The sequence below is a fragment of the Diabrotica virgifera genome, chromosome 2, assembly GCF_917563875.1.
Source record: "Diabrotica virgifera virgifera chromosome 2, PGI_DIABVI_V3a".
Classification (NCBI taxonomy): Eukaryota; Metazoa; Arthropoda; class Insecta; order Coleoptera; family Chrysomelidae; genus Diabrotica; species Diabrotica virgifera.
Window position 1 is genome coordinate 59,098,462 of NC_065444.1, and position 25,633 is coordinate 59,124,094.

Sequence of the window (25,633 nt, forward strand, 5' to 3'; positions counted from 1 at the left end):
TAACAAAAGTTGGTGATTTTTGTTACAGGTTATTGGTTAACTAGTAATTGACCAGGTGGTGTCCTATTTTTGCTTATAACCATGTATTTGGTTTTTTGATGTTAAAATCAAGCCCAAACCTGCTACTTACTTCTGCCACCCTGGCGACAAGTATCTGCAGACCTTCAAGACTGTCTGCAAAAATGACAGTATCATCAGCGTATCTTATGTTGTTCAATCGTTCTCCGTTTATAAGTATTCCCTCGTCTATGTCCGTTAGCGCTAGGTTCATAATGTGCTCCGAATATGTATTGAACAAAATGGGGACAATATACATCCCTGTCGCACACCTCTTTTTATCTTTATGTCGTCTGTTAACTGATCCCCTACTTTAACAGCTGCAGTTTGTTCGTAATAGATATTGTTTATTATACGGCGATCTCTGCTGTCTAGACCAATTGAATTTAATATTTTCATCAGTTCGTCATGCTTTATCCTATCGAACGCTTTCTGGTAATCAACAAAACACACATAAATATCACAATTCACGTCTCTACATCTTTGAAAGAGAACTTGTATTGCAAAAAGTGCCTCTCGAGTACCCAATGCATCCCTGAAGCCGAATTGTGTGTTTGTCATGTGTTCTTCACACTTTTATATATTCTTTTATGTATAATTTTTAAAAAAGTTTTCAAGAGATGGCTCATAAGGCTTATTATTCGATAATCTTCACATTTTTTGGCATTGGGTTTTTTAGGGATTGTTATAAAAGTTGATCTTAGCCACTGTTCGGGTATTTTTCCACTTTGGTATATATTGTTGAAGATCAAGGTAAGTCTTTTTACTTCGTCTTTATCCATAATTTTCAAAAATTCTGAGTAGAACTCGTCTGGTCCTGCGGCTTTTCCCTTCTTAATGTTGTTTATAGCACCTTCTACTTCCGCTTCGAGAATAGGTGGTCCGGTATCGTCATTTTCATTTTGTGTGATGGTGACATTCCTAACGTCCTCAAATGTTGTTGTCACATAGTTCATCCATGTTGTTTTTGTTTCTTCAATATCAACTATTGGATTTACTTGAGCGTCTGTTAAGTGTCCCGGCCTTTTTGATTTATAGATGCCTGCTGCTTATTTGATCTTTTTGTGGAGGTTGAAGGAATCGTGTTTACGTTCCAATATCTCGATTTCTTCACACTGTTTTTCCAGATTTCTGTTTTTAGCTTCTCTGACAGCTTTTTTTATCTCTTTGTCTAAAAACTGATATGCAGCGTAGTCTTTCCGCTTGGATTCTCTTCTTCTGTCCATCATCTGTAATATACCGTCGGTCATCCATGTTTTTTTCTTTTCTGTCTTTTTCGGTCGCAGATATTGGTCTAATATTTCCTTCCCAATATTTTCTAAGTGGTTTATTTCTGTGTCAATATCATTAACTACTTCTGACTTAGATATGTTGTTCTTCAGATATTCCCGTACTTTTTGCTTTATGTCATCATCTCTTAGTTTTTTGAGATCGTATCTTATAGGATTAAGTTTGTGGATTTTTTTAAATTTCAGACGAAACTTACCGACAAGTGGGTTATGGTCTGACTTAATATCTGCACCAGGGTAGGTTTTCACTGATGTTATTGAGTTTTTGAATCTTTTATTTATTAAAATATAGTCAATCTGGTTTCTTATGAGATTTTCTGGCGTGTCACCGGGTGAGCGCCATGTGTACAACCTTCTGTATGGTAATTTGAAGAGTGTATTGGTGATTACCAACTCTTCTTCCGTAGCAAATGTGAGTAGGCGTTCTCCTCTCTCATTTCGCTCACCCAAACCCCATGAACCTACTACTTCACCATAACTATCCTTACTGATTTTGGCATTAAAGTCACCCATAACTAGCGTTACTAGCATAACTAGAGTCTCTATACTATATAATGTAAACTAGCTGATTCTTCCTCCTTCCTGTTTTCTGGTCAGTCCGTTGTTTTCTATGTCCTGTATTTAAGCTGATGATGGCTTGTGTAAAGCCGAAACGCGTCCTTTTATGATTTTTAACAATAATAAATAACCTTGTGGTACCTCTTCGAGTTTTTTTTTGTAACTGGTTACCTCGAGACATTTGAGTAATATGGATACTTCTCTTCATGTCTTCTGTAGACGTTTGCGTGAAGTTTTTAAAATGCAAACAGTCCATATCTTCCAACAGAGTGGTTTTGTTACGACTTAAAAAAACCTCCTTATCCAATTTTTTTTTGATGTTTTTTCTTCCAAATTTCTTTCTATTTGTAATAAATTGAATAAAAAAAGCTCCAGCAGGTATAACCAGATTCTCTGCTTCAATGGTCGGACGAACACTGAAATAAAATCAGCAGTATATTATGGGAACGCGACGAATAGAACGAACACTTCGAATAACCTGAGTATTTGCTTGTCTATGCGCGCTCAGCTCGTTCGGTTCGTTCAGAAGAAAATGCTGTAGTCAGTACGCACCTTAGATATTCAAATAATTACCAATCAAATCTTAGAATACATTTTAGATTAAAAAAGTTACCTGTTTAAAATTTGGGCGGCTTGAATGGCATGTTCATTTTCTGGCGTTTCAACCAAATCGGGCATAGCTGCTGAAGGTGGTTGACGAGGCGCGCAAGGGCCATTCAACGCCTCTATAAGGGACACAGCTTCATAACCAGGAGGGATGTTGTCACAACTGCCCTAAAGTTAATAAATTGTAAATATGTATTATTGTGTTTTCAATTTATCAATCAAAGGCAAAATGAAAATTAAATTAAATTTTTTTTAAATAACGCGGGCACATAAATTTGATACACCCTGTATATTGAGCTGTAAATATTTATTAGAATTTAGTTTGGATGTAAGTGGATTTCTCTTTTAATGAGCTTTCCGATGAACCATTAAAGACTTTTGTGAATAATTAAAGTGAAAAGGACGATGTATTTAGTTTTAAAATGTTAAAAGATTGTTTATTACGGGAACTATAGAATCTACAGGTAGAGGTAATTATCATTTTCTAGAAAAATGGTTTAAAAGAAAGTTTGGAATTTTAATATCTTTGTTTCAACCCGAGTAAATGTTGTAGGGTTCCCCGAAAGTAATTAGGATGGTTGGAATAATTTTGAAAATGACTGTTTGTTTGTCAAATGGAAAAGAGAAATGTTTATGATTCTTGGCAAGTTGGCAGGGGAAAAGTGGTTTGAATGTTGAGTGAGTTTGAAAAAGAAGTTATTATGTTATTGGCATCGCTGAGGAGTAGTTCGACGTTTTCGTGGATAGATAGTTAGCAAGTACCAGTGGCTGTTTGATAGTGGAGAATAGTGTTGAAAAGTGGAACGAGAGACAGATCAAATTGAGACGAAATACCTCTTTGATTCTGTATTATTGTGAGAAGGAGAGCAGAGAATTTTTGGAGTTTTGTTTGAATCGAGTACGTGTCAAAAGAGGCCCGGCTTGTTGGAGAATTGGTGCTGGTATGCTGATAGTTTTGAAGCTGGAGAACGGAGAGGGCTTTGATGAGTAGCCTTTAACATAGTGAACGAGGGAGAGCTGTTTTGGGCCACGAGAAGACATCAGAGTGAGTGAAGCAAAAGGTCAGTCAACTTATGTGAAAGATATTTTTATGTTCGGAAACTAAAATTTTGAGTAAAAAGCGTAGGAATTAAAATTCCAATATTTCAGAAAGTAAATAGGGAGTATAGCTAATCTTGCGAATACATAATTTGGTTTTGTTTATTTTGTTGTACCAAAGTCATCGGGAACAAACCGATAAATTGTTTTTTTTTTATTAGAATAAATTTAAATGGTAGAAATTTCATTCGGACATCTGTGTCCACAGGTTTTAGATTTGATAGATGTTTAGAGTATCGATTTTGATAAATAAAAGACAATTCTGTATGTTTATTTTATATTTTGCTTTATTTCTTTTCCCTATTTTATCCCGATTAGGATCAACTAAGAGATACTGAACCCACGAGAGAAGATAAGTATAACGTAAGATAATTTAGACATTTTCTTGATATTATAAAAAGGCACCCTGAGATTTTTTATTCAATTTTTATTTATGATTTGCGACAATTAAATAATTAATCAAATAAATAATAATATAAAATTAATAAGAAGCAGATCATAACAGTATAAAAAGTAATTTTCTAATGGATTAGTGAACATAACGCACTCCGACTTCAATAGTACCTTCTTCTTCCTACTTTATCAATAGGCTCAATGCCTGTTTTACTTCGGTTTTTAGCCTCAATTGACGTTGTCTGACCATCTTTTCCTCGGTCGTCCCAATTATCTTCTTCCATTTGGCGATTTGTCTCTTGCTATTCGTACTATTCTATTTTCTGTCATTCTTTCTATGTGTTGATTCCATTCTATTTTTCTTCTTTTGGTCCACACGTTTATTTCTTCTATACCTCATCTTGGTCGTATTTCCTCACTTCTTACTCTGTCTCTTAGAGTTTGGTTTGTTACTTTTCGTAAGACTTTCATTTCTGCTGTTTCCAGTAGTTTTTGTGTTTTCGCTCTATCTGTAGTATAGTATAGTTCAGGGGTCACTAATTAGCGGACCGTGAGCTAGTTTTGTGCGGACCGTCAATAAATTCAGAATATACCTAGTGTTTGGCAATTTTGAAAATGTTTCGTCATGAAATTGTGTACTATGTTTGGCTCAACTTATGTGTGCGAAGCCGCTTTATCAAGAATGAACTTTATTAAAAATCGGTAGAGATCTCACTTAACAGATGAATATCTCAACTCCCTAATGAGACTCAGTTGCACTAAACTCACTCCAAACTTCAGACAGGTTGTACATAAAAAAATGTAATTTTTCTCTATGATAATTTAATTTTGTAAAGAGTTTTCCCCCTTATTGTTATACTTACTAATCATTAATTTTGAAATTAAGTAAGCTGTAATATAAAATTATCATGTGCATTTAATTAATAACTTTTAGATTTAATAAGTTTGCAACAAACACCTTGCATTGAAACTAATGTAGAATAACATGTTAATTAGCATTTTGTACTATGATTATTTATTTTAAATTCCTCAGTTTCCTTTCTACAAAATTGAAGATGTCTAAAAACTTCATTAGCATTCAAAATATAAATTCCTAATTTTTAAAATATTCTCAGAACAATTTACAATACTGCTGTTTTCAAAATATACTGATAATAACATCAAAACAATACACAATGAATTTATATTTTATTTACTGTACCAGGAAAACTTACAGAAAAGTATACAGTAACCAAAAAACAATCAGATATTATAAGCTTTCCTTTCCATATTAGTCCATGTGTGAGGCCACTTTCGTATGAAAAATGTTTCTGACTCGATTTCTTTGCGGATTCAAAAATGTCCCCTTTAAACAAATCAGAAGGGTGCCGGGTGAAACAATTTTTTAAGTAAATTCAAAATTACTTTTTTGCCTCGAAAAATGTATTTTTAGGTTTCTTGGGTAATTATAAACAATAAAGGTCTCTTGTCGTATTTCTGAAAAGTTGATAGTTTTCGAGTTATAAGCGATTTAAAATCTGAAAAATGCGACAATATGCATTTGCGATGCTTGAAAACTCCTAAATTTTAATAAAATGACAGATCTTTTTTATTTAAGATGACCCAAAAATGCTAAAAACATATTTTCGCAGGCAAAAAGGTGATGTTTTGAATTTGTTAAATAAAAAATATTAAACAATTTCTGCCCAAAAATTTCGCCCGGCACCCTTCCGATTTGTTTATAGGGGATATTTTTTAACAAGAATCCACAAAGAAACCGAATCAGAACAGTCAGCATAAATCCGGACCCCAGAAGTGTCATAGGTTTTCGAAACGGACCCTCAGGGAAACTAATTGGTGACCCCTGGTATAGTTAATCCAAAAGATGGCATAACCCAGACATCCAAAGTGAAAGTTATCCTTCAACACCAAATTGTTCTATATGGTCCACACAATGTCCAGAAAAAAGTCACACCATTTTGAGCGTCGGGTTTGGGGGGAGAAATCGGTAAATTCGTAGTTTTTTAAGTTTTTCGCCAATATTTCTAAAACTATGCGGTTTAGCATGAACAACCCTCTATACAAAATTGTTTTACATTAAATTTGAAATAAAAAAGGCCCTATGCATAATCTTTCTAAAATGAATGGTTCCAAAGTTACGGAGGTAGTATAGTATAACTGGTCCAAAAAAGGCCTAACCCAAACATCCAAAATAATCCCAATCCTCCTGTGTTTTTAGTGTTAAATGCCCTGGTATAATAAAAACAATGCCATACCTACATGTAACATTAAAGTTGATGATCATAGTCTAGAAATATTATCATTTCTACATATTTTCCGGTCAATCTAAGCTATTTATTTTCTAGGCCTGATAAGAATAGTGTATATTTATTATTAAAATCTAATGTGTTGCATTTTTATTTTCAAAAGAACTATATATATATATGATCGGTTTAGAACGTCTTGCGGCGTTGTCCGATTCCCAAATTCCATTCCTTCCTATTTTGCCACAGGTCATCCCTGAGGTCTCGCGCGCTCATCGCTTTCCGGATGCCGGTGGTCCAATTAACTTTCGGTCTCCCTCGCTTCCGATGTTCAGGAGGTTGCCATTCCAGACATTGTTTTGGAAGTCTCTCGTCATTCATTCTGTTTACGTGTCCATACCAGATCAGTTGTCTTCTCTCTATATCTTTCATTATTGTTCCTTCTATTCCCATTCGATTTTTAATGTCTTCATTTCTGATATGTTCTCTTCTGGATATACGTAATGACCTTCTGATTGCATCCATTTCCACTACTTCAATTTTGTTTTTGTTTTTTTCTGTAAGCCTCCAAGTTTCAGCATCATATAATAAACTACTCTTAATCATAGTTTCGTAGATATTAAATTTTCTCTTATTCGATATTTGAGTACTCCAAAGAATATTATTGAGACATCGGATTGCTCTTTTTGCTTGTATAATTCTGGAAGTAATTTCTTTGTCATCAGTTCCAGTTTTATCAAATGTTACTCCTAGATATTTATAATCTTGGCAGGATTTAATTTTTTGATTATTTTCCATAGTAAGATGAATATCGTTCTCTTCTGAACCAACACATAAGTACTTTGTTTTATCTATATTGACGTCCAATCCCCATCTTGAATATTCCTCGACCAACTTACGCATCATGTATTCTATGTCTTCAAAAGAACTAACATCTGTGAAATTCTGTGAATTATCTACCTCGACAAATCGTATAGACATATGTTTCTGGGTGCATGCTTTGTTAAAAAATGATATACCTCCCTCTGTTTCAGCTACTTCTCAGCGCCCTGTAATCCTATAAAACTCTTCATAGCCTTCGCCCTTCATAGATAAAATTTTAGTTAACTGTACTGATACCGAACACTCGTGGAATACCGGTCCGACTCCGATATCAACCGATATCAACCGAGTAGATACAATACTCAAAATCAAAAAAGGTACTCGCTCTGATACGATTGGTACGAAGTAACGAAGTAGTCAGAGTAATCAAAGTAATCAAAGTAACGATTTACCTCTCTGTATAGTAATCGTTACTTTCGGTATTCGTAAGTAACGAGTACTTTGTAACGAATAGTTACTTTTTCAACATCACTACAAGACCGACATAACTGGAAGAAATTAGGTGAGGCCTATGTTCAACTTTAGATGCAGAATGTTGATGATAATACTAACAGAAAAAATAATATCTCGTCCATTTGCTACCCTATTGTTCTTGTATCGGAAGTTCTCTTATCTGGTCCATTAGATCTGCAATGGACGATAAGAGAAATATAGAAGATACACACAATTTTTCGCTAGCGGTGCATTCTAAACAAATCAAATAGAAACAAATCTAACACAATAACATTCCCTGTACGATTCTTTGAAACCCACTTAAATATTTTTACTAAAATATCAAAATCTAGTAATAATGATGATAATATGATGATGACCTTTTAAAATCATATCTTACAGGAAGAACACAGATTGTTGCATTTAATAATCAAGAATCTAATCCTCTACCAGTTTCAACCGGAGTACCACAAAGATCAGTTTTGGGACCTCTGCTATTCTTGATATACATAAATGATTTACCAAGTGCGTTGGATAACACCAACTGTGTTCTTTTTACAGATGACACAACCTTATTATGTAGAGGTAAAACTGATTACAATCAGGAAATATTAGAAAAATCTAAATCCTGGTTTAACTGTAACAAACTTAAGTTAAACGAGCAGAAAACCCAGACAATAGTATTTAGTTCTGATAGGTGGGTTAAACCATCTGAACCAGTCAAGTTACTAGGTGTTACTATGGATACAAGGTTGAACTGGTCGCACCATATTGAGGGCTTATGTAAGAAGCTCGCCTCACAGATTTTTGCCATGCGCAGATTGGCTACTTCTGTGAGTCGAGATATCCTTAGGTCAGTTTATTTTGGAATGGTTCATAGTATCCTGACATATTGCATACTTTTTTGGGGAAACTCGTCCTATGCATATAAAGTTTTCACTTTTCAAAAAACAGCAATCCGAATTATTGACTCAGCAGAATATCGCGCCAGCTGTAAACCCTTGTTTAAAAAGTATGTCATTCTTCCTTTACCTTCAATATACAGGGTGTAACAAAAATACAGGTCATAAATTAATTCACCTATTCTGGGACCAAAAATAGTTCGAATGAACCTAACTTACCTTAGTACAAATATGCACATAAAAAAAGTTACAGCGCTTTGAAGTTACAAAATGAAAATCGATTTTTTCCAATATATCGAAAACTATTAGAGTTTTTATTGAAAATGGACATGTGGCATTCTTATGGGAGGAATATCTTAAAGAAAAATTATAGTGAAATTTGTGCACCTCATAAAAATGTTATGAGGGTTTTGTTCCCTTAAACCCACCCAAACTTTTGTGTACGTTCCAATTAAATTATTATTGTGATACTATTAGTTAAATTCAATATTTTTAAAACTTTTTTGGTTCTTAGTATTTTTTCGACAAGGCAGTTTTTATCGAGTTGCGGCTTCTTTTCTAATATGTTTACATAGAGATTCTATAGGGGTTTTGTTCCTTTAAACCTCCCAAATGGTTGTGTACGTTCCAATTAAACTATTACTGCGATACCATTAGTTAAACACAGTGTTTTTAAAACTTTTTTGCTTCTTTGTATTTTTTCGATAAGGCACATTTTATCGAGATGTGACTTCTTTTTTAATATGGTTTAAAATATACCTAAATATGTAAATCATAAATAAATTTTCCTATTATTATCAAGTCTCCATAATCGTACTTAGCCATATGGATTTGACAAATATGCAAAATATCTCGATAAATACTGACTTTTCGAAAAAGTACTAAGAGGCAAAGAAGTTTTTAAAGCATTGTGTTTAACTAATGGTACTACAATAATAATTAAATTGGAACGTACACAAAAGTTTGGGGGGGTTTAAAGGAACAAAACCCCCATAAAATTTTTATGGAGTGTCTAAATTTCACTATAATTTTTTCTTAAGATACTACTACCATAATAATGCCACATGTTCATTTTCAATAAAAAATCTCCAATAGTTTTCGATATATTGGAAAAAATCGATTTTCATTTTGTAACTTCAAAGGGCTGTAACTTTTTTTATGTGCACATTTGTACTAAGGTAAGTTAGGTTCAATCGAACTATTTTTGGTCCCAGAATATGTGATTAAATTTATGACCTGTATTTTTGTTATACCCTGTATATATTTGAAACTTTGTTAACTGTTCATAATAATATACAAGATGTAAAAACACATGCTGATCAACATCAGTACAATACAAGAAACAAAAGTCAAATCATTATACCATATTCCAGATTGTGTGTTACACAACTAAACACAATAGATTATAATCTGTATAATTGTTTTTTAAACCTAAACAAAAATATTGATATTAAGGCAATGAATTCTAAACAATTTTATAAATTAGCAAAACACTTCCTGCTGGAACACCGTTTCTATAGTATACAGGAATTTGTTTGTTTGAGCTCCTAGTGTGGTCGTTTTTATGAAAACTATATTACACCTGACTGAGTTGTTTTTTTATATTTTTATATTTCTATTTTTCACTGTATATGTTATATTATGTGTTCTTGTATTATTTCTTATTTATTTGCTATGTATACAAAAGTGACTTATTTATATTGTGACATGACATGTAGTGTTTACTATGTAAAAATTGTCAATAAACGTATCTATCTATCTATCTATCTAATAAATTTAATAACTACTTACATCTGGTGGACTAATAGCAGCTAGGTTCGAATTAGAACATTTCTGCAGCGCTCTTATTTGTAGCAAAGCTCTGAAGGGTGCTCTGCATATGGGACAATTATTTGCTTGATATCTCAAGGAATCAGCGCAAGAATTACACAAACAGAGGTGGCGGCAAGGAAGGATCAAAGTATCCCGGACATCACACATACATATGACGCATTCTGAACCATTGTCTTCAGTTTCGTCATCAGCTCCAGCCTAAAATTATTATATAATTGTATCGATAATGGTGTCTTGTAGTATCATACAAAACTTTTTTTAATGGCACGATTCAAAGGTATCGTTTAGCTCGCATTCACACACTGGCGTGTCCACAAGGTGTTTGTTACTCCTAAATATTCATTTATTTATTTACGGGAGAACCCGTTATAGTTAAATATATATATTATACACTGCGCGTCAGAGAAAACGGGCGGCCCACAAAATTGGTCATTTTTGATGTCTCGAATTTCCTAAACCTGTTGTCCTATTTAAGTGATTTTTTTAATAAGTTATAGCCTTATTCTTTAAAAATATCACTGTAATAATACTGTTGCTAAACAGGTACATTTTCATTGTATACCGGGCAGACCAATCAAACTGTGTTTTTTTCTCAAAGTTCGCAATACCCTGTGGAATATTCTAGCATTTATAAAATACTGAAATTAAAACCCAACTATAGCCTCAGGTTTTCTTAACATTCTGTTTTTTGATTCATTCGCTTATGTTGGATAATAAAAAAGTTGGGTACTTTAACAACTAGCCATATTCTTCATCAATACATTTGCAATACGTTTCTAAATAAGTGCGACAAACTTTAAGGGGTACTTCTGCATGAAAAAATAATGACCGTTTGTTTTATAAACATATGTCTGCAAATGCTTCGTTTCCGAGATACGGGATGTTGAATTTTTTCTTACAAACTGACGATTTATTTATTGCTCTAAAACCGGTTGCGATATGCAAATTGAAATTTGGTAGGTTTTAAGAGATAGTTATTGCGCATTTTTTTGACATGCAATTACGAATTTTATATTCTCCATTGGCGCGCATACGGGTCATATTACCCGTACCCGAGTACATTGAAAACAAAAATATGGAATCTACAAATCATTTAAAACTAGTTGAATGTTATTCCTAAAAACAGGCAAAGATATTCTAGTAAAACCTACACCCTTATTACTGAATCCAATAGCACCGGAGGGAGAGACATACCACTGGACTATAAAAACCATACTGCACTGTGATCTGGACCATCAAACAAGCAAGTATTGGTATTGGTAACCCTAGCAGGTATTTTAATGAAGAACTGCTCAAACAAGGGAGGGCAACATATATGACCAGATAACGGCTTAAAAAGAATTATTGCGTCTGACATTATCCTGCGATTTTCCAGAGTATGAAGCTTAAGTTGTATTATTATTACCCCAGGCTGTGGGTGAAAAATAGGTCGATTTCAGGATATAATTCAGGAATTTTTTAAACCTATCAGGTGTTGTAAAGGACGATGCGAGGAATAACTTCTACTAAAATGTAACCAAAAATATTGTGCGCTTTTTTTATTGTGATTTTCATTTGTTAAATTTGCAATTTTTCATGATTTTTAATTTTGCAGCTTAGGATATTGATTTTAGAGAAAAACTTTTTAATAGAAAGTTGTAGTAAATTAAAAAACCTACAATTTGAGGAATGGTAAGTTTAATTTGGTTAATTGGTTATTGCAAAACAGCCTGCGAAATTCCAAAATGGCCGTTTTTTACAATTGCATTATTTAGTGTACAAATAATTTTTTTTTATTTTTTAAAGCTTTAAAATGAAGATATTTCAATTCTAAACATAAAAAAAATTGTAAAGCCAGATGAACGAATTTGTTGCTTAGATATTATAAATTGTTTATCCCAAGAGGTCAAATGTCGAAGGCTATAACTTTTTGAAAAAAAAAATCGTAGAGAGTTGGTGAAACATCTAATCTCCTTCTAAAGAGTTATACTTTTATATTCTGATGTAAATAAATGCGTAAAACATTTCTAAACCTCTAATTTTTGGGTTTGAAAATAAGGGGGCAAATTTCGTTACAAACATTTAGAGCTGAAGCGGCCCTGTTAATCCTATGAGGTTTTAACTTACAGATTATTGTTACTGAAGATGAAACCAAGATTTATAAAAGAATAAAAAATTTCTACGACCAACTGAAGCCGAGATAATTTTTGGGTTTGAAAATAAGGGGGCAAATTTCGTTATAAACATTTAGAGCTGAAGCGGCCCTGTACATCCTATGAGTTTCTAACTTACAGATTATTGTTGCTGAAGACAAAACGAAGATTTATAAAAAAATAAAAATTTTCTACAACCCACTGAAGCCGAGATAATTGTTCTTTTTTTTTTCTTAAGTCGTAGTGCCTTTATTTATAACAATTAAGACATTATTTTACAGTCATTGACTAAAGAAAGACTTATATTATCTTAAAATAAAAATTATTATAAAATATAATTACATTTAATTATTAAAAATTATTTTTAAAATCGGTGCTTTTGCAAGCGGCCGAATTTTTCAAATCGCCCGGCCCGCTTCAAATCCGCGCGGTCGGAAAATTTTTACGTAACTTGTATTAAATTTTGACAGAAAACAATTTAATAATATTACCATTATAACATACAGTCTATTTACCACTATACTTTTTTTCTTGATAAACTTTTAAATGTGAAATTTCATTTCTGAAAGAAATAATATTACAAAAATGATACATACATGTATCATTGAATACACATGAATGTACATGAAATATATAACTATATTTTTAATTTTTTTATTGTTATATAAATATAATAATAATAATGTTACTTCTTACTATAATATACAATATAAAACTTTTTCTTCTTGTAGTGACTATTCTTTTGGGATTTCACATATAAAAGATTATCAAGAAAAACAAATACAGTGGTAAATAGACTGTATATTATAATGGTAATATTATTAAATTGTTTTCTGTCAAAATTTAATACAAGTTACTTAAAAATTTTCCGAGCGCGCGGATTTGAAGCGAGCCGGGCGATTTGCAAAATTCGGCCGCTTGCAAAAGCACCGATTTAAAAAATAATTTTTAATAATTAAATGTAATTATATTTTATAATAATTTTTATTTTAAGATAATATAAGTCTTTCTTTAGTCAATAACTGTAAAATAATTTCTTAATTGTTATAAATAAAGGCACTACGATTTAAAAAAAAAACAATTATCTCGGCTTCAGTTAGTTGTAGAAAATTTTTATTTTTTTATAAATCTTCGTTTCGTCTTCAGCAACAATAATCTGTAAGTTAGAAACTCATAGGATGTACAGGGCCGCTTCAGCTCTAAATGTTTATAACGAAATTTGCCCCCTTATTTTCAAACCCAAAAATTAGAGGGTTAAAAATGTTTTACGCATTTATTTACATTATAATATGAAAATATAACTCTTTAGAAGGAGATTGGATGTTGCACCAACTCTCTACGATTTTTTTTTCAAAAGGTTATAGCCTTCGACATTTGACCTCTTGGGATAAACAATTTATAATATCTAAGCAACAAATTCGCTAAGCTGGCTTTACATTTTTTTTATGTTTGGAATTGAAAGATCTTCATTTTAAAGCTTTAAAAAATAAAAAAAATTATTTGTACAATAAATAATGCAATTGTAATAAACGGCCATTTTGGACATTTCGCAGGCTGTTTTGCAATAACCAATTAACCAAATTAAACTTACCATATCATATGTCAAATTGTAGGTTTTTTAATTTACTACAACTTCCTATTAAAAAGTTTTTCTCTAAAATCAATATCCTAAGCTGCAAAATTAAAAATCATTAAAAATTGCAAATTTAACAAATGAAAATCGCAATAAAAAAAACGCACAATATTTTTGGTTACATTTTAGTAGACGTTATTTCTGGTATCGTCCTTTACAACACCTGATAGGTTTCAAAAATTCCTGAATTATATCACGTTTTTTCACCCACAGCCTGGGGTATATATGTTCATAAGAGTAAGTATGCAAAAACCTGTTCAATGTGTATGCTATAAACCGTAGAAATGTATGCTGAAGTTTTTCAATAATATTAACATGGATTTAGTAGAACAGAGACCATACATTAGAGGCTTACTGTAAAGTAGAGCTCCCCAATGCATTGTACACTACCTTTGTCGAATTAATGGATAGATCCCGTGAATTACGCAAAACAAAACTAAGCATTTGAAGAGCTTTACTAGTAATTGAATTATAATGGTGATTAAAAGATACCTGTGAATCAAAGAAAACTCCCAGGTCCTTCATCACATTTACTCTCTTTGGTGATGTATTGCAAAGCTGGTAATCAAAGACTGTTGGAACTCTAGATCTAGAAATAATGTAATACAGTAACATATACCTATATTCAAACTCATTCCATTAGCTATTGATCAATTCTGAAGAGTGGCTATATCCTTATTCAAATGAAAACACTGTTTCTCTGCATATAACTTAAGATCTTCTGCAAATAATAAAAATGTGGAAAATTTAAAATCCAAACCAACGTTTATAAACAGATCGAAAATTAAGGTTTCAAGGTGAGATCCCTGAGGAACACCAGGATGAGCTGAAATGGGATTAGATAAGTAGTTCTTAATTTTAACTCTCTGAATTCTCTTACTAAGGTAACTTGATAACTATAAGGTAAGCCATTTTAGAAAGAAAACCCTATTGAACTTAAATCAAGAAAACTTCTTTATTAGACCTTCTTCCTTATCCCATATTCCTACATGTTTTATTTATCTTGAAGCAGAAGTCTCTAACTCTAAAAACTTGGTATGTACTCTTGGTTCAAGGAAGAGCCCTATATAATTTGGGATCAATATGTCTGCTTTTTTTCTCCTAAAACTTTGAAACTTAAGTTTTCCTTGGTGTCAACAAGAACCCTGTCAGCAGTTGTACAGTGGCTTTTCCTTCTTTTGGCATCATAACTAAAGCTCGGATTATAGGCAAAATGCCTTTTTTTGCCTATTATAATTGTTTTTTGCACTTTTTGCCTTTTTTCGTAAATTCCGCCTATTTGTGCCTTTTTTAAAATTTCATGGTACTACCCATGATATTATTCTATTACTAAACCATTCTATAATAAAATTTTGGGTCAATAATAAAATATCAATGGTTTGTTTATATAACAGATTTCTAGGAAAATGTACCTGATCGAGACTGGGTTAACTATTTGGAAATCCCTAAGCTTTATTAGTTTATTATCAGTTGTACAGTCGGTTACTGTATCAGAGTTTAGTCATAAATTGCTATATCCTAGTTTAGTTTTGTTGCGTATACCGAAAAGAAAAGAACACGTTTTAAAACGTTTTAGACATTTGTGTGAAAAGATGACATCTAAATTAAGGCTATGGATCGCACCTTATTCGGAACTTTCTCTAGAAGGAGATGGAGCATTTTGTAAACCATGCGGCAAATCGGTAAGTTTTATTTTTTCTCTTTTTTTCTCGTCGTCTCTTTAACATAACTAAATTCTAAAGCGGTTTTAGAATTCTAATTATTTTTTTTTTTAATTCTAAGATTTCAAGTAGAAAAAAATACTTTATTGACCAGCATTGTGGAACCCCACTTCATAAACGTAATTTGGAAAAATTAAATTCCTCTAAGTTAGCCCAAATATCTCTGCGGGATAGTTTAAGCAGTTCAAAAAAAAAAAGGAGGAAGACGCATTTAAATTTGATTTATGCCAGATGATGATTGCATCCAACATTCCTCTATATAAAGTTAATAACCCTAGTTTTAAATGCTTTTTCGAAAAATATCTTAATAAATCCTTACCGGACGAGAGTACATTGAGAAAACATACTGTGGAAAAATGTTATGTGGAATGTATTTCAAAAATTAAGCGGGAGTTAGAGGGCAATTTTTTGTATATTATCGTGGATGAAACGACAGATGTATGCGGCAGGTATATAGATAATTTAATGATTGGAATTTTGAACGAAAACTTTGCGAGAAAACCTTATTTAGTTGCCGTTAAAGAATTGGAAAAAACAAACAATTTAACAATAAGTCGATTCATACAAGATAGTTTAACAAACCTCTTTTTACCCAACCCTATACCAGTGAATAAAATAGTTTTAATGCTTTCAGATGCTGCGGCATATATGTTAAAAGCTGCTGTTAATTTAAAGATTTTTTATCCTAATTTAATTCATTGCACTTGTGTAGCCCACGGGGTAAATAGAATTGCTGAAGAAATAAGAAATCTGTTTCCGTTGGTAAATAATTTTATAAATTTTATGAAAAAAGTTTTTGTAAAGGCTCCGTTGAGGGTGCAAATATATAAAGAAAGACTTCCCGGTGTCCCTTTGCCACCTAAACCAGTAATTACAAGGTGGGGAACCTGGCTCGAAGCAGTCTTTTTTACTTTGAACACTGCAATGAAATAGAATTAGTTATGTCAGAATTTGATGATGATATTTCCGAAGCCATTCGAGAAGCAAAAAACATATTAAAAAATCCCAAATTGAAACAGGAACTTCTATCACAGGAACACTTATATCAATGACAATTATAAATTAATAGTTACCACAATTACCTTATTAGAAAAACAAGAGTTAAATTTATGTGAGTCAGTAAAATTAATAGATAATTTAAAGACGAAAATTACATCGGCACCTGGAAGTAACGGTCAATTAATTTTTAAAAAAATGAAATATGTTTTCGACAAGAATGAAGGTTTTTCGTTTTTATCTAATGTTGCTAAAGTTTTGAATGGGACATTTTCCGAGGAATTACAAATTACATATGCCAGATTTATTATCCGCTCTGAAATATGCTCCAATTACATCTGTCGATGTCAAACGTTCGTTTTCAATGTACAAATTAATTTTAAGTGATCGAAGACATAGTTTTAAGACCGAAAATATTGAAAAACATTTAGTTGTTTCTATTAATTATAAAATTTTAAGTGGTTACAATGTTTAATTATTAATTAACAGTTATTTAGTTACTAGTTTATTTATACTAATGTTATGATTATGATGTGTAAATATACCTGCCTTAAGTTAATATTACGTTAATTCACTTTGTACAATAAATAATAAGTTATATTCCTTTATTGCCTATATTTTGCCTAAATGTTAATATTCCTGCCTTTTTTAATAAAAATCTTTGCCTATATAGGCGCCTTTTTCTTCAATTTTTGTTGCCTATAAATCCGAGCTTTAATCATAACCCTGGATGGGTTTTTGCCTGTCTGGCTATCTCCTTCATTGTCTTATGTTCATGGTTTTCAGGCCGTCTTCCACGTCATCTAACCATCTCGTTCTAGGCCTTCCTATCGGCTTCTATTGTAATATTTTCTTTATTTTTTTACGCATCTTCTTGTCTATGGACTGGACATGTCCCAGCCATGACAGTCTTTGACTTTTCACAAATCTTACAATATCATACCCTTCATTCAATTCGTTAATGTGCTTCTGATTCTCCATGTGCCGTCTTCCTCTTCACCGGGCCATATACTTTTCTCAGTATCTTTCTCTCGAATGTCCTGAGTGGGGCTTCGTCTTTTTTCGTTATTACCCAGGTTTCACAACCATAGGTTACTACGGATCTAATTAATGTTCTGTAGATTCCTTTTTGGTTATTATGTCTAACAATTTCGATGTCATCAATCTTTTATTAGCATAGTATGTACGATTCCCACTGGAAACACATGCATTAATTTCGCTACTTACGGAATTCTTCTGATTTATTTATGTGTCCAGAGATATATGTGAAGGCATCCTCACGTTCAATAGTATAGTTGTCTATTGCGGTATTATTTTCATTTTCAGGTGTTCTTTTGACGGCCATGTTCTTCGTTTTTGTTTCATTTATTTTAAGCCCTCTTTTCTGCTTCAGGATCAATTTCCTTGAACGCTTTCATTAGTTGTGGCTTGCTCCTACTAATGATATCTACATCGTCTGCATATGTAGTAATTTGTATTGTTTTGGCATTTATATGGCCGGTTACAATTCATTTGTACATATTTATCTTTGACTAATAAATATCATTCGTATCTAATGATTACACACATAATTTGTATAGGATGGAAAACTTTTCCTTTCGTCAAATTGTTACCTAAGAATTATTTTTGGAGCACCCTCTGATACCAGCATATTATTATAGTCCTAATTTACAGTTCAGTCCACGATTCTTTACCCGTGCGTCATTAATACCTGGCGAAATAAAACACATACTTTTTATCTAGCTTCCACGCATAAAACTAATGACAAACCAGCTACCGCCTGTTATTAAGTAAAAACTCATGTTATTTTTATGAACGCTCTAGACCAGAGGTTCTCAATCTGTGGTACATGTACCACTGGTGGTACATATCATTATTGGCGGTGGTACACAAAACACAGAAAAAATTAAAATAGTAGTACTTAGTAAGTATTGATAACACAATTTAAAAATATAGGTGGTACACTTCGCGTCAAAAAAAACTGGTACAACTCTTATAACCGAAAATCGTGTTTTTCAAGTTGTGTAAGTTGATCTTGTCACAAGTGTCATTCTAATTTCTAGGGCAACGTTGCCAGTTCAACGAAAATATTATATCAAACTAGGTAAAAACGGGGCTGTGCGACAGACCGCATATTTTAATATACTAAAAACTAAAACAATTGTAATTTTCCGTCATCTCAATTAAGTATCCATACATTGATTCGTGTTTTATTATAATTTATGAAAATATTTCAATTCAAAAATATTGATAGATAATAAATCTTGACATGACTTTAAATTATTATGTTTAACGTCAAATCGAGAGGTGTGATTGGTTTCTCGTAAATTATAGGACAAAACTGCATTAAGTTGTGTAGAATAAATAAAACACACTGGAAAAATTAAAAATTTAATTTGAAATTAATACAAAATGAATAACTTTTACAGTGAGTAAGTGTGGAATTTAAATATATGTATTACAATTCGAAATATACATTTTAAACGTTATTTTTTGTATTTAGATTTAGTGCAATTCCGTTATCTGTGATGGCAACAACGACGTGATTCACGAACAATAATTGTCAATCTGAACACAGGTTTACATTGGGAAAAAAAAGTGTACCAGTTTTATATGACGCGAAGTGTACCAAAAATAATAAAAATAACTGTAGGTGGTACATCACTCAAAAAGGTTGAGAACCGCTGCTCTAGACTCAGTACATTGAAAAGAGATAGATACAAAAAAAGACGATTGGGGATGTTTTCAGATTTTAAGTACAAATTGTGATGTTTCTGGTTTGTTTACTTTTGTGGCTGTCAGTCTGTTAAATTTTTTGCTGTTTTTTTTGTAGAAATTTTTGCATTTTGAAGTTTTTTATATTACACAAACAGTTGTTTTCACACCTAATTTTATATTGGAGTGTGAAATTTTATGGTAAAAGTATTTTATTTTGCCATTAATTTTTACAACATACAAAGCTAACCTCATTCACACCACAAACCATACATACTCATAGACGTTTCACGTAAATTGTCAAGGTCAAGACAGCAAATTAGTTACCATTCCAATCCAGAGATGTCGCTGTCAGTCAATTCTCTTGTCATATTTAACAACTGACAGTTGACAATTAAATTAATTTGTTATTTACTTTTTATTTTACAGTTTGTGGCTTAATTATTTTATTATAGTGGTGTTACGTTTTTAATTAGATTTAATCACAATTTTATTCAATTGTATTAACCTCCTCTCCGTTTTTATGAGTAGAATTTTTAGTTTACATTAAAAAAACAATATAATAGATCCTGAAACAGTTTATTCCAATAGACAAGTGTGTCATCAACATTTCGGGCCTATATATTTTTGGAAGTTTGTAAAAGATTATAAGGTATTTATCTAATCAATCATCCTACAAGATTTTTTCAAAAATTTTCATTCAACTCAATATTACACATAAGTGCTTTCACGTGACACATAGCAGTAGTGTTTAGCATTTTGAAAACAAATTGGAATATTTGAAGTTTTCAGCAAAACCGTAAAACTATGATTTTTGGTTATATTGGTATTTCAGCCCAGATTACAACACTACCTACTAACAGAACTTTTAGACAATACTTTTTGTAGGTATTTTTTATGTAGATAGAACTTTTAAGGTAATTTTAACTCATAGTATAATTATTGAATAAAACATTGAATTGTCTTTCTGCTGTTTTAATTTCCTGATAAATTTCATCAAAAATCCCGCAAAATTTATAATTTGAAATTCCCACGTAACTAAAGTTTGTCATTTAGTTCCCATTCCAATCAAAAGATGGGTTAATTCGATCCGAAAGATTAACATAATCGTGAAACGTCTAGAGTATGTATGGTTTGTGATTCACACAGTTAAGGATTGGTTGTGTTTAAGTTTCCGCCAAAGTGAATAAAATGACAAAAAGGAAATATGTTATTGAATTTTTTTATAAATTGTTTATTTATTTATTAATCACTAATAATATTAAAAGAATTTATTAAGCTACTTCAAATGTAGCTGTAATTCTGCACCAAAATTTTAAAGCAAAATTTACATTTGACATTCTATATATTTGATAACGTCAAATTTTATAATAAAACTCGTAATCGGAACAGTAGCCACTTTCTGTCACTTGGTGTTGCGTTTAGTAAATTTCCGACTTATTTCGTATGCTTTAAATGATGACGCACGGGTAAAGAACCCTGGACTCAACTGCAACTAATTTGTGTATAAATAGTAACTAAAAAATTATAAATTTTAAAATTAAAAGTAAATCGGAATTTTTTACTCACTTTTTCATTATTCTTATTTTCAATTCCATAAATTTCCTGCAGCAAATAGCACAAACCATCAACAAATAGTTTTTGCTTCAAAGCCTTTAGCAGATACGTTCCATCTGTGATTTTTTCTACAGTAGCAATGGTAGTGTGACTCTGTCTCATTTCTACTGAAACAATGGCATTAAAAAAACAACAAAACTAATAATAGTATAAAAATTTAAAGAAGGTAAGCAATATTGGTTAAGGTACATAATAAGCTAAAAGAAAAGAAAAGATGGTTCAGATTTGATTAAAGTACAGAGCCTCTAGTATGTGTTTATACGTATTTTGGAATAACCCGTTTCCTCATCGGAGCACCTGGGTAGAGGCACTGAACTGAAATCAAATACTTTCATCCTTTCTGGGTAATTATCAGTAGTAATTGCACAAGAGCTCTAAAATTATTGAATTTTTCCCGAGTGACACTTTGACAGTTTTAATTTATTTATTTAGTTATGTCAAAGTGTCACGAGAGCAAAAATTCTATATTAATTTCAGAGGTCGAGTGCAATTTGTTGCGATTATTTCATGAATAAAACTGTTCAAAACCAAAATTTTATTGTAATTTATTTATGTAAGTACCATTAAACACACAGTTTTTATAAATATTTGACGATTGAAAGTCATCACTTTTATAATTTTTAAAACATTAATTGTCATTAATGTCACTGAATGTATTTTTTCGTAGCAACGAAGGGCATCTGACGTAATATACTTAACGACGGGAGATTATCAAAAATTATCGATTTAATTCAGATTTCTGTAGCTTTCTATTGGTCAGAATCTCCTATGAATGAAATAATCAAAATAATTACCAAAGATGCTACTAGCACCATCTATGAATCAAAAGTCTAATAAGTCAGGAAATAAAATTCGAAATTATTTATCCTCTGAGCTTTTTAAGTTGGAAAAATAAAGCATAACAAAGTGGCGAAATACTCGACAACGGAAATCTAAATTGCATTTCACCGTGATAATAATTTTAGCGAACTATTTCCTTCAAGAGGAAACAGTAGCGATCAACAGGTAGCAGAAACGCGTTCCAAGATTGCGGCTGTAATTTTGAATATTTTTTCGAGATATTTGGTACACGTATTCGTAATATAATAAAGAATGGCGGTACAGAGCCCAATTTGAAAAATATATTAATATGTGGAAATTACTCTGTAATTAAATACAATATTAAAAACGAGCCTGTACCGCCATTAAGAAGAACAAAAAAATACACTTTCTTTAAATAAACTTTTTTATTCGATGCCTAGATTTTGTGTCATTTTGGAACTACTAAAATTTTTTATTTCATTAGTAGTTCCAAAATGACACAAAATCTAGGCATCGGATAAAAAAGTTTATTTGAAGAAAGTGTATTTTTTTGTTCTTCTTAATGGCGGTACAGGCTCGTTTTTTTAATACTGTATTTAATTACAGAGTAATTTCCACATATTAAAATATTTTTCAAATTGGGCTCTGTACCGCCATTCTTTATTATATTACGAATATGTGTGCCAAATATCTCGAAAAAATATTCAAAATTACAGCCGCAATCTTGGAACGCGTTTTCGCTACCTGTTGATCGCTACTGTTTTCTCTTAATATCCACCAAAGGTGAATAAAGTATAAACTAAAAGAAAAGATGGTTCAGATTTGATTACAGTACAGAGCCTCTACTATGTGCTTATACGTATTTCGGAATAAGGTGCTCCGATGAGGAAACGGTTATTCCGAAATACGTATAAGCACATAGTAGAGGCTCTGTACTGTAATCAAATCTGAACCATCTTTTCTTTTAGTTTATACTTTATTCACCTCTGGTGGATATTAAGGTACTAGTACACTTTAGAAGACCAAAAATAATCATTTTTTTCAAGAATTTTTTTCTCAGAACCTTTATTAGAAATGAACATAAAACTGTTTACATATTAATATGTAACTCTTAGAGAGTACAAAAAATATATCCTTTTTCATTTATGCACGTACACTAATATTGTAGAGGGCGCAAAAGTCGAGGCCTCGAAAAATGATGGCGGACAGTTAATCTTAGGATTGGGATATCTGAAACAAAAAAATCGCACTGCATTTGAAAAAAGAAGGTTTCTTACGTGACAATTTGCCACAATTTGACCAAAAAATTAAAAATAAATATTTTTTAACCATGAAAAACTGAAGAAAATCGGACGATTTTTTCCCAAAATTTTTTCAAATTTCTGTAAAATCTTTTGTTTGCGGGGTTTTTCACTAACGGTGGTAAATTGTCAAGTAAGAAACCTTCCCTTTTCAAATGCCGTACGATTTATTTGTTTCAGAGATCCTAATCCTGAGATTAACTGTCCGCCATCGGAACTACTTTTTTTCGAGACCTTGACTTTGGCGCCCTCTACAATATTAGTGTACGTGCGTAAATGAAAAAAGATATATTTTTTGTATTCTCTAAGAGTTAGGTATTAGGATGTAAAAAGTTTTATGTTGATTTCTAATAAAGGTTCTGAGAAAAAAAATCTTAAAAAAATGAATATTTTTGGTCTTCTAAAGTGTACTAGTACCTTAAAGGAAATAGTTCGCTAAAATTATTATCACGGTGAAATGCAATTTAGATTTCCGTTGTCGAGTATTTCGCCACTCTGTTATGTTTTATTTTTCCAACTTAAAAAGCTCAGAGGATAAATAATTTCGAATTTTATTTACTGACTTGATGGAGCTAGTAGCATCTTTGGTAATTATTTTGATAATTACCCAGAAAGGATGAAAGTATTTGATTTCAGTTCAGTGCCTCTACCCAGGTGCTCCGACGAGGAAACGGGTTATTCCGAAATACGTATAAACACATAGTAGAGGCTCTGTACTGTAATCAAATCTGAACCATCTTTTCTTTTCTTTTAGTTTATACTTTATTCACCTTTGGTGGATATTAAAGGAAATAGTTCGCTAAAATTATTATCACGGTGAATGACAGGACGTGAAATGCAATTTAGATTTCCCTTGTCGAGTATTTCGCCACTCTGTTATGCTTTATTTTTCCAACTTAAAAAGCTCAGAGGATAAATAATTTCGAATTTTATTTCCTGACTTATTAGACTTTTGGTACATAATAAGGTTTCATACAAGGTATGGGGTGGTATGTGTGCATAGGCGCCCATACCCATGGCAGGGAGGGGCCTAGCCCTCCCTAGCTTTTCGTGTGCTTTAAACTATACAGGGTGTCCAGAAACTCTACCGACAAACGAAGACAGGAGATTCCTGAGATAATTTTAAGACAATTTAACAAAATTCACCTAGTCCGAAAATGCTTCCTAAGGGAGCTAGAGCTCTTTGAAGATGGCGCCATGTAATTAGTTTTTCTTAAATACCTCCAGAACGCTTCTATCTAGAAAAACGAACATTTTTATACATATTTACTTTCCAGAAATGAATCGATTTCAACCTTTGCGAATTTCTAATACCGGTCATAGGCGTCCGTTTTGGGTAGGGCAACGGTTATTTTATCGCATAACTTTTTTGTCTTAAACTTTTAAGCATTTTTGATACTGGATTATTAAATTGTGAGGTATTCTAGTACTAAAAGGTACTCTTACTTTAAGTCGGTAGGACACACCGTTTTCTAGAAAAATCGATTTGAAAGTTTTTAGATTTGGGAATTTGAAAAAAACAAATTGAAAAAAATTAAAAAAAAAACGATGTATTTTACCAACTTAAAGCAAAAGTATCTTTTAGTACTCGAATATCTCATAATTGAATAATCTAGTGTCAAAAATACTTAAAAATTAAAGACAATAAAGTTATGCTATAAAATAACTGTTGAACTACCCAAAACGGACGCCTATGACCGGTACTAGAAATTCGCCATTAATGAAATCGATTAATCTCTGGAATATAAATAAATGTACCAGTTTTCATCTTTCTAAATAGTTTTTTTAATCTTTTTTTTTTAATTCGAAGAACGAAAAATTTTCAAATCGATTTTTCTAGAAAACGGTGTATTCTATCGACTTAAAGTAAGAGTACCTTTTAGTACTAGAATACCTCACAATTTAATAATTCAAAGTCAAAAATGCTTAAAAATTAAAGACAAAAAAGTTAGGCGATAAAATAACCGTTGCCCTACCCAAAACGGACGCCTATGACCGGTACTAGAAATTCGCAATGGATGGAATCGATTCATTTCTGGAAAGTAAATTAGCATACCAATTTTCGTTTTTCTAAATAGAAGCGTTCTGGAGGTATTTAAGAAAAACTAATTACATGACGCCATCTTCAAAGAGCTCTAGCTTCCTTAGGAAGCATTTTCGGACTAGGTGAATTGGGTTAAATTGTCTTAAAATTATCTGAGGAATCTCCTGTCTTCGTTTGTCGGTAGAGTTTCTGGACACCCTGTATATTGTCATCCAAAGAATACAAAATGTAATGTGCAACATCTTCACATCTGGTCCACCTAAAATTTTTTATATGGGCGCCCATGTATGTGTGTGCTGTCAGTTTCTTGACTGTGGAATCCATTAGCCTAATTCATATTAAAACTACTATTCACTGATTTTCACCATACTACTATTCAT

General features: G+C 31.9%; 1 protein-coding gene across 2 annotated transcripts in view; it reads right to left on the bottom strand.

The window, feature by feature from the left end:
* LOC114337747 (E3 ubiquitin-protein ligase MGRN1) overlaps positions 1-25,633 on the bottom strand; it is a 73,435-nt gene that overhangs the window by 33,167 nt on the left and 14,635 nt on the right. Inside the window, exons 5-7 of one of the 2 annotated variants that reach the window (XM_028288286.2) lie at positions 21,060-21,211; positions 10,252-10,491; positions 2,518-2,678 (exon numbers count right to left, since the gene is read on the bottom strand). In XM_028288286.2, the coding sequence (XP_028144087.2) occupies positions 2,518-2,678; positions 10,252-10,491; positions 21,060-21,211 (553 nt within the window). Of the gene's footprint in view, positions 1-2,517; positions 2,679-10,251; positions 10,492-21,059; positions 21,215-25,633 lie in introns of both variants that reach the window. The other variant, XM_028288277.2, reaches the window with a different exon arrangement.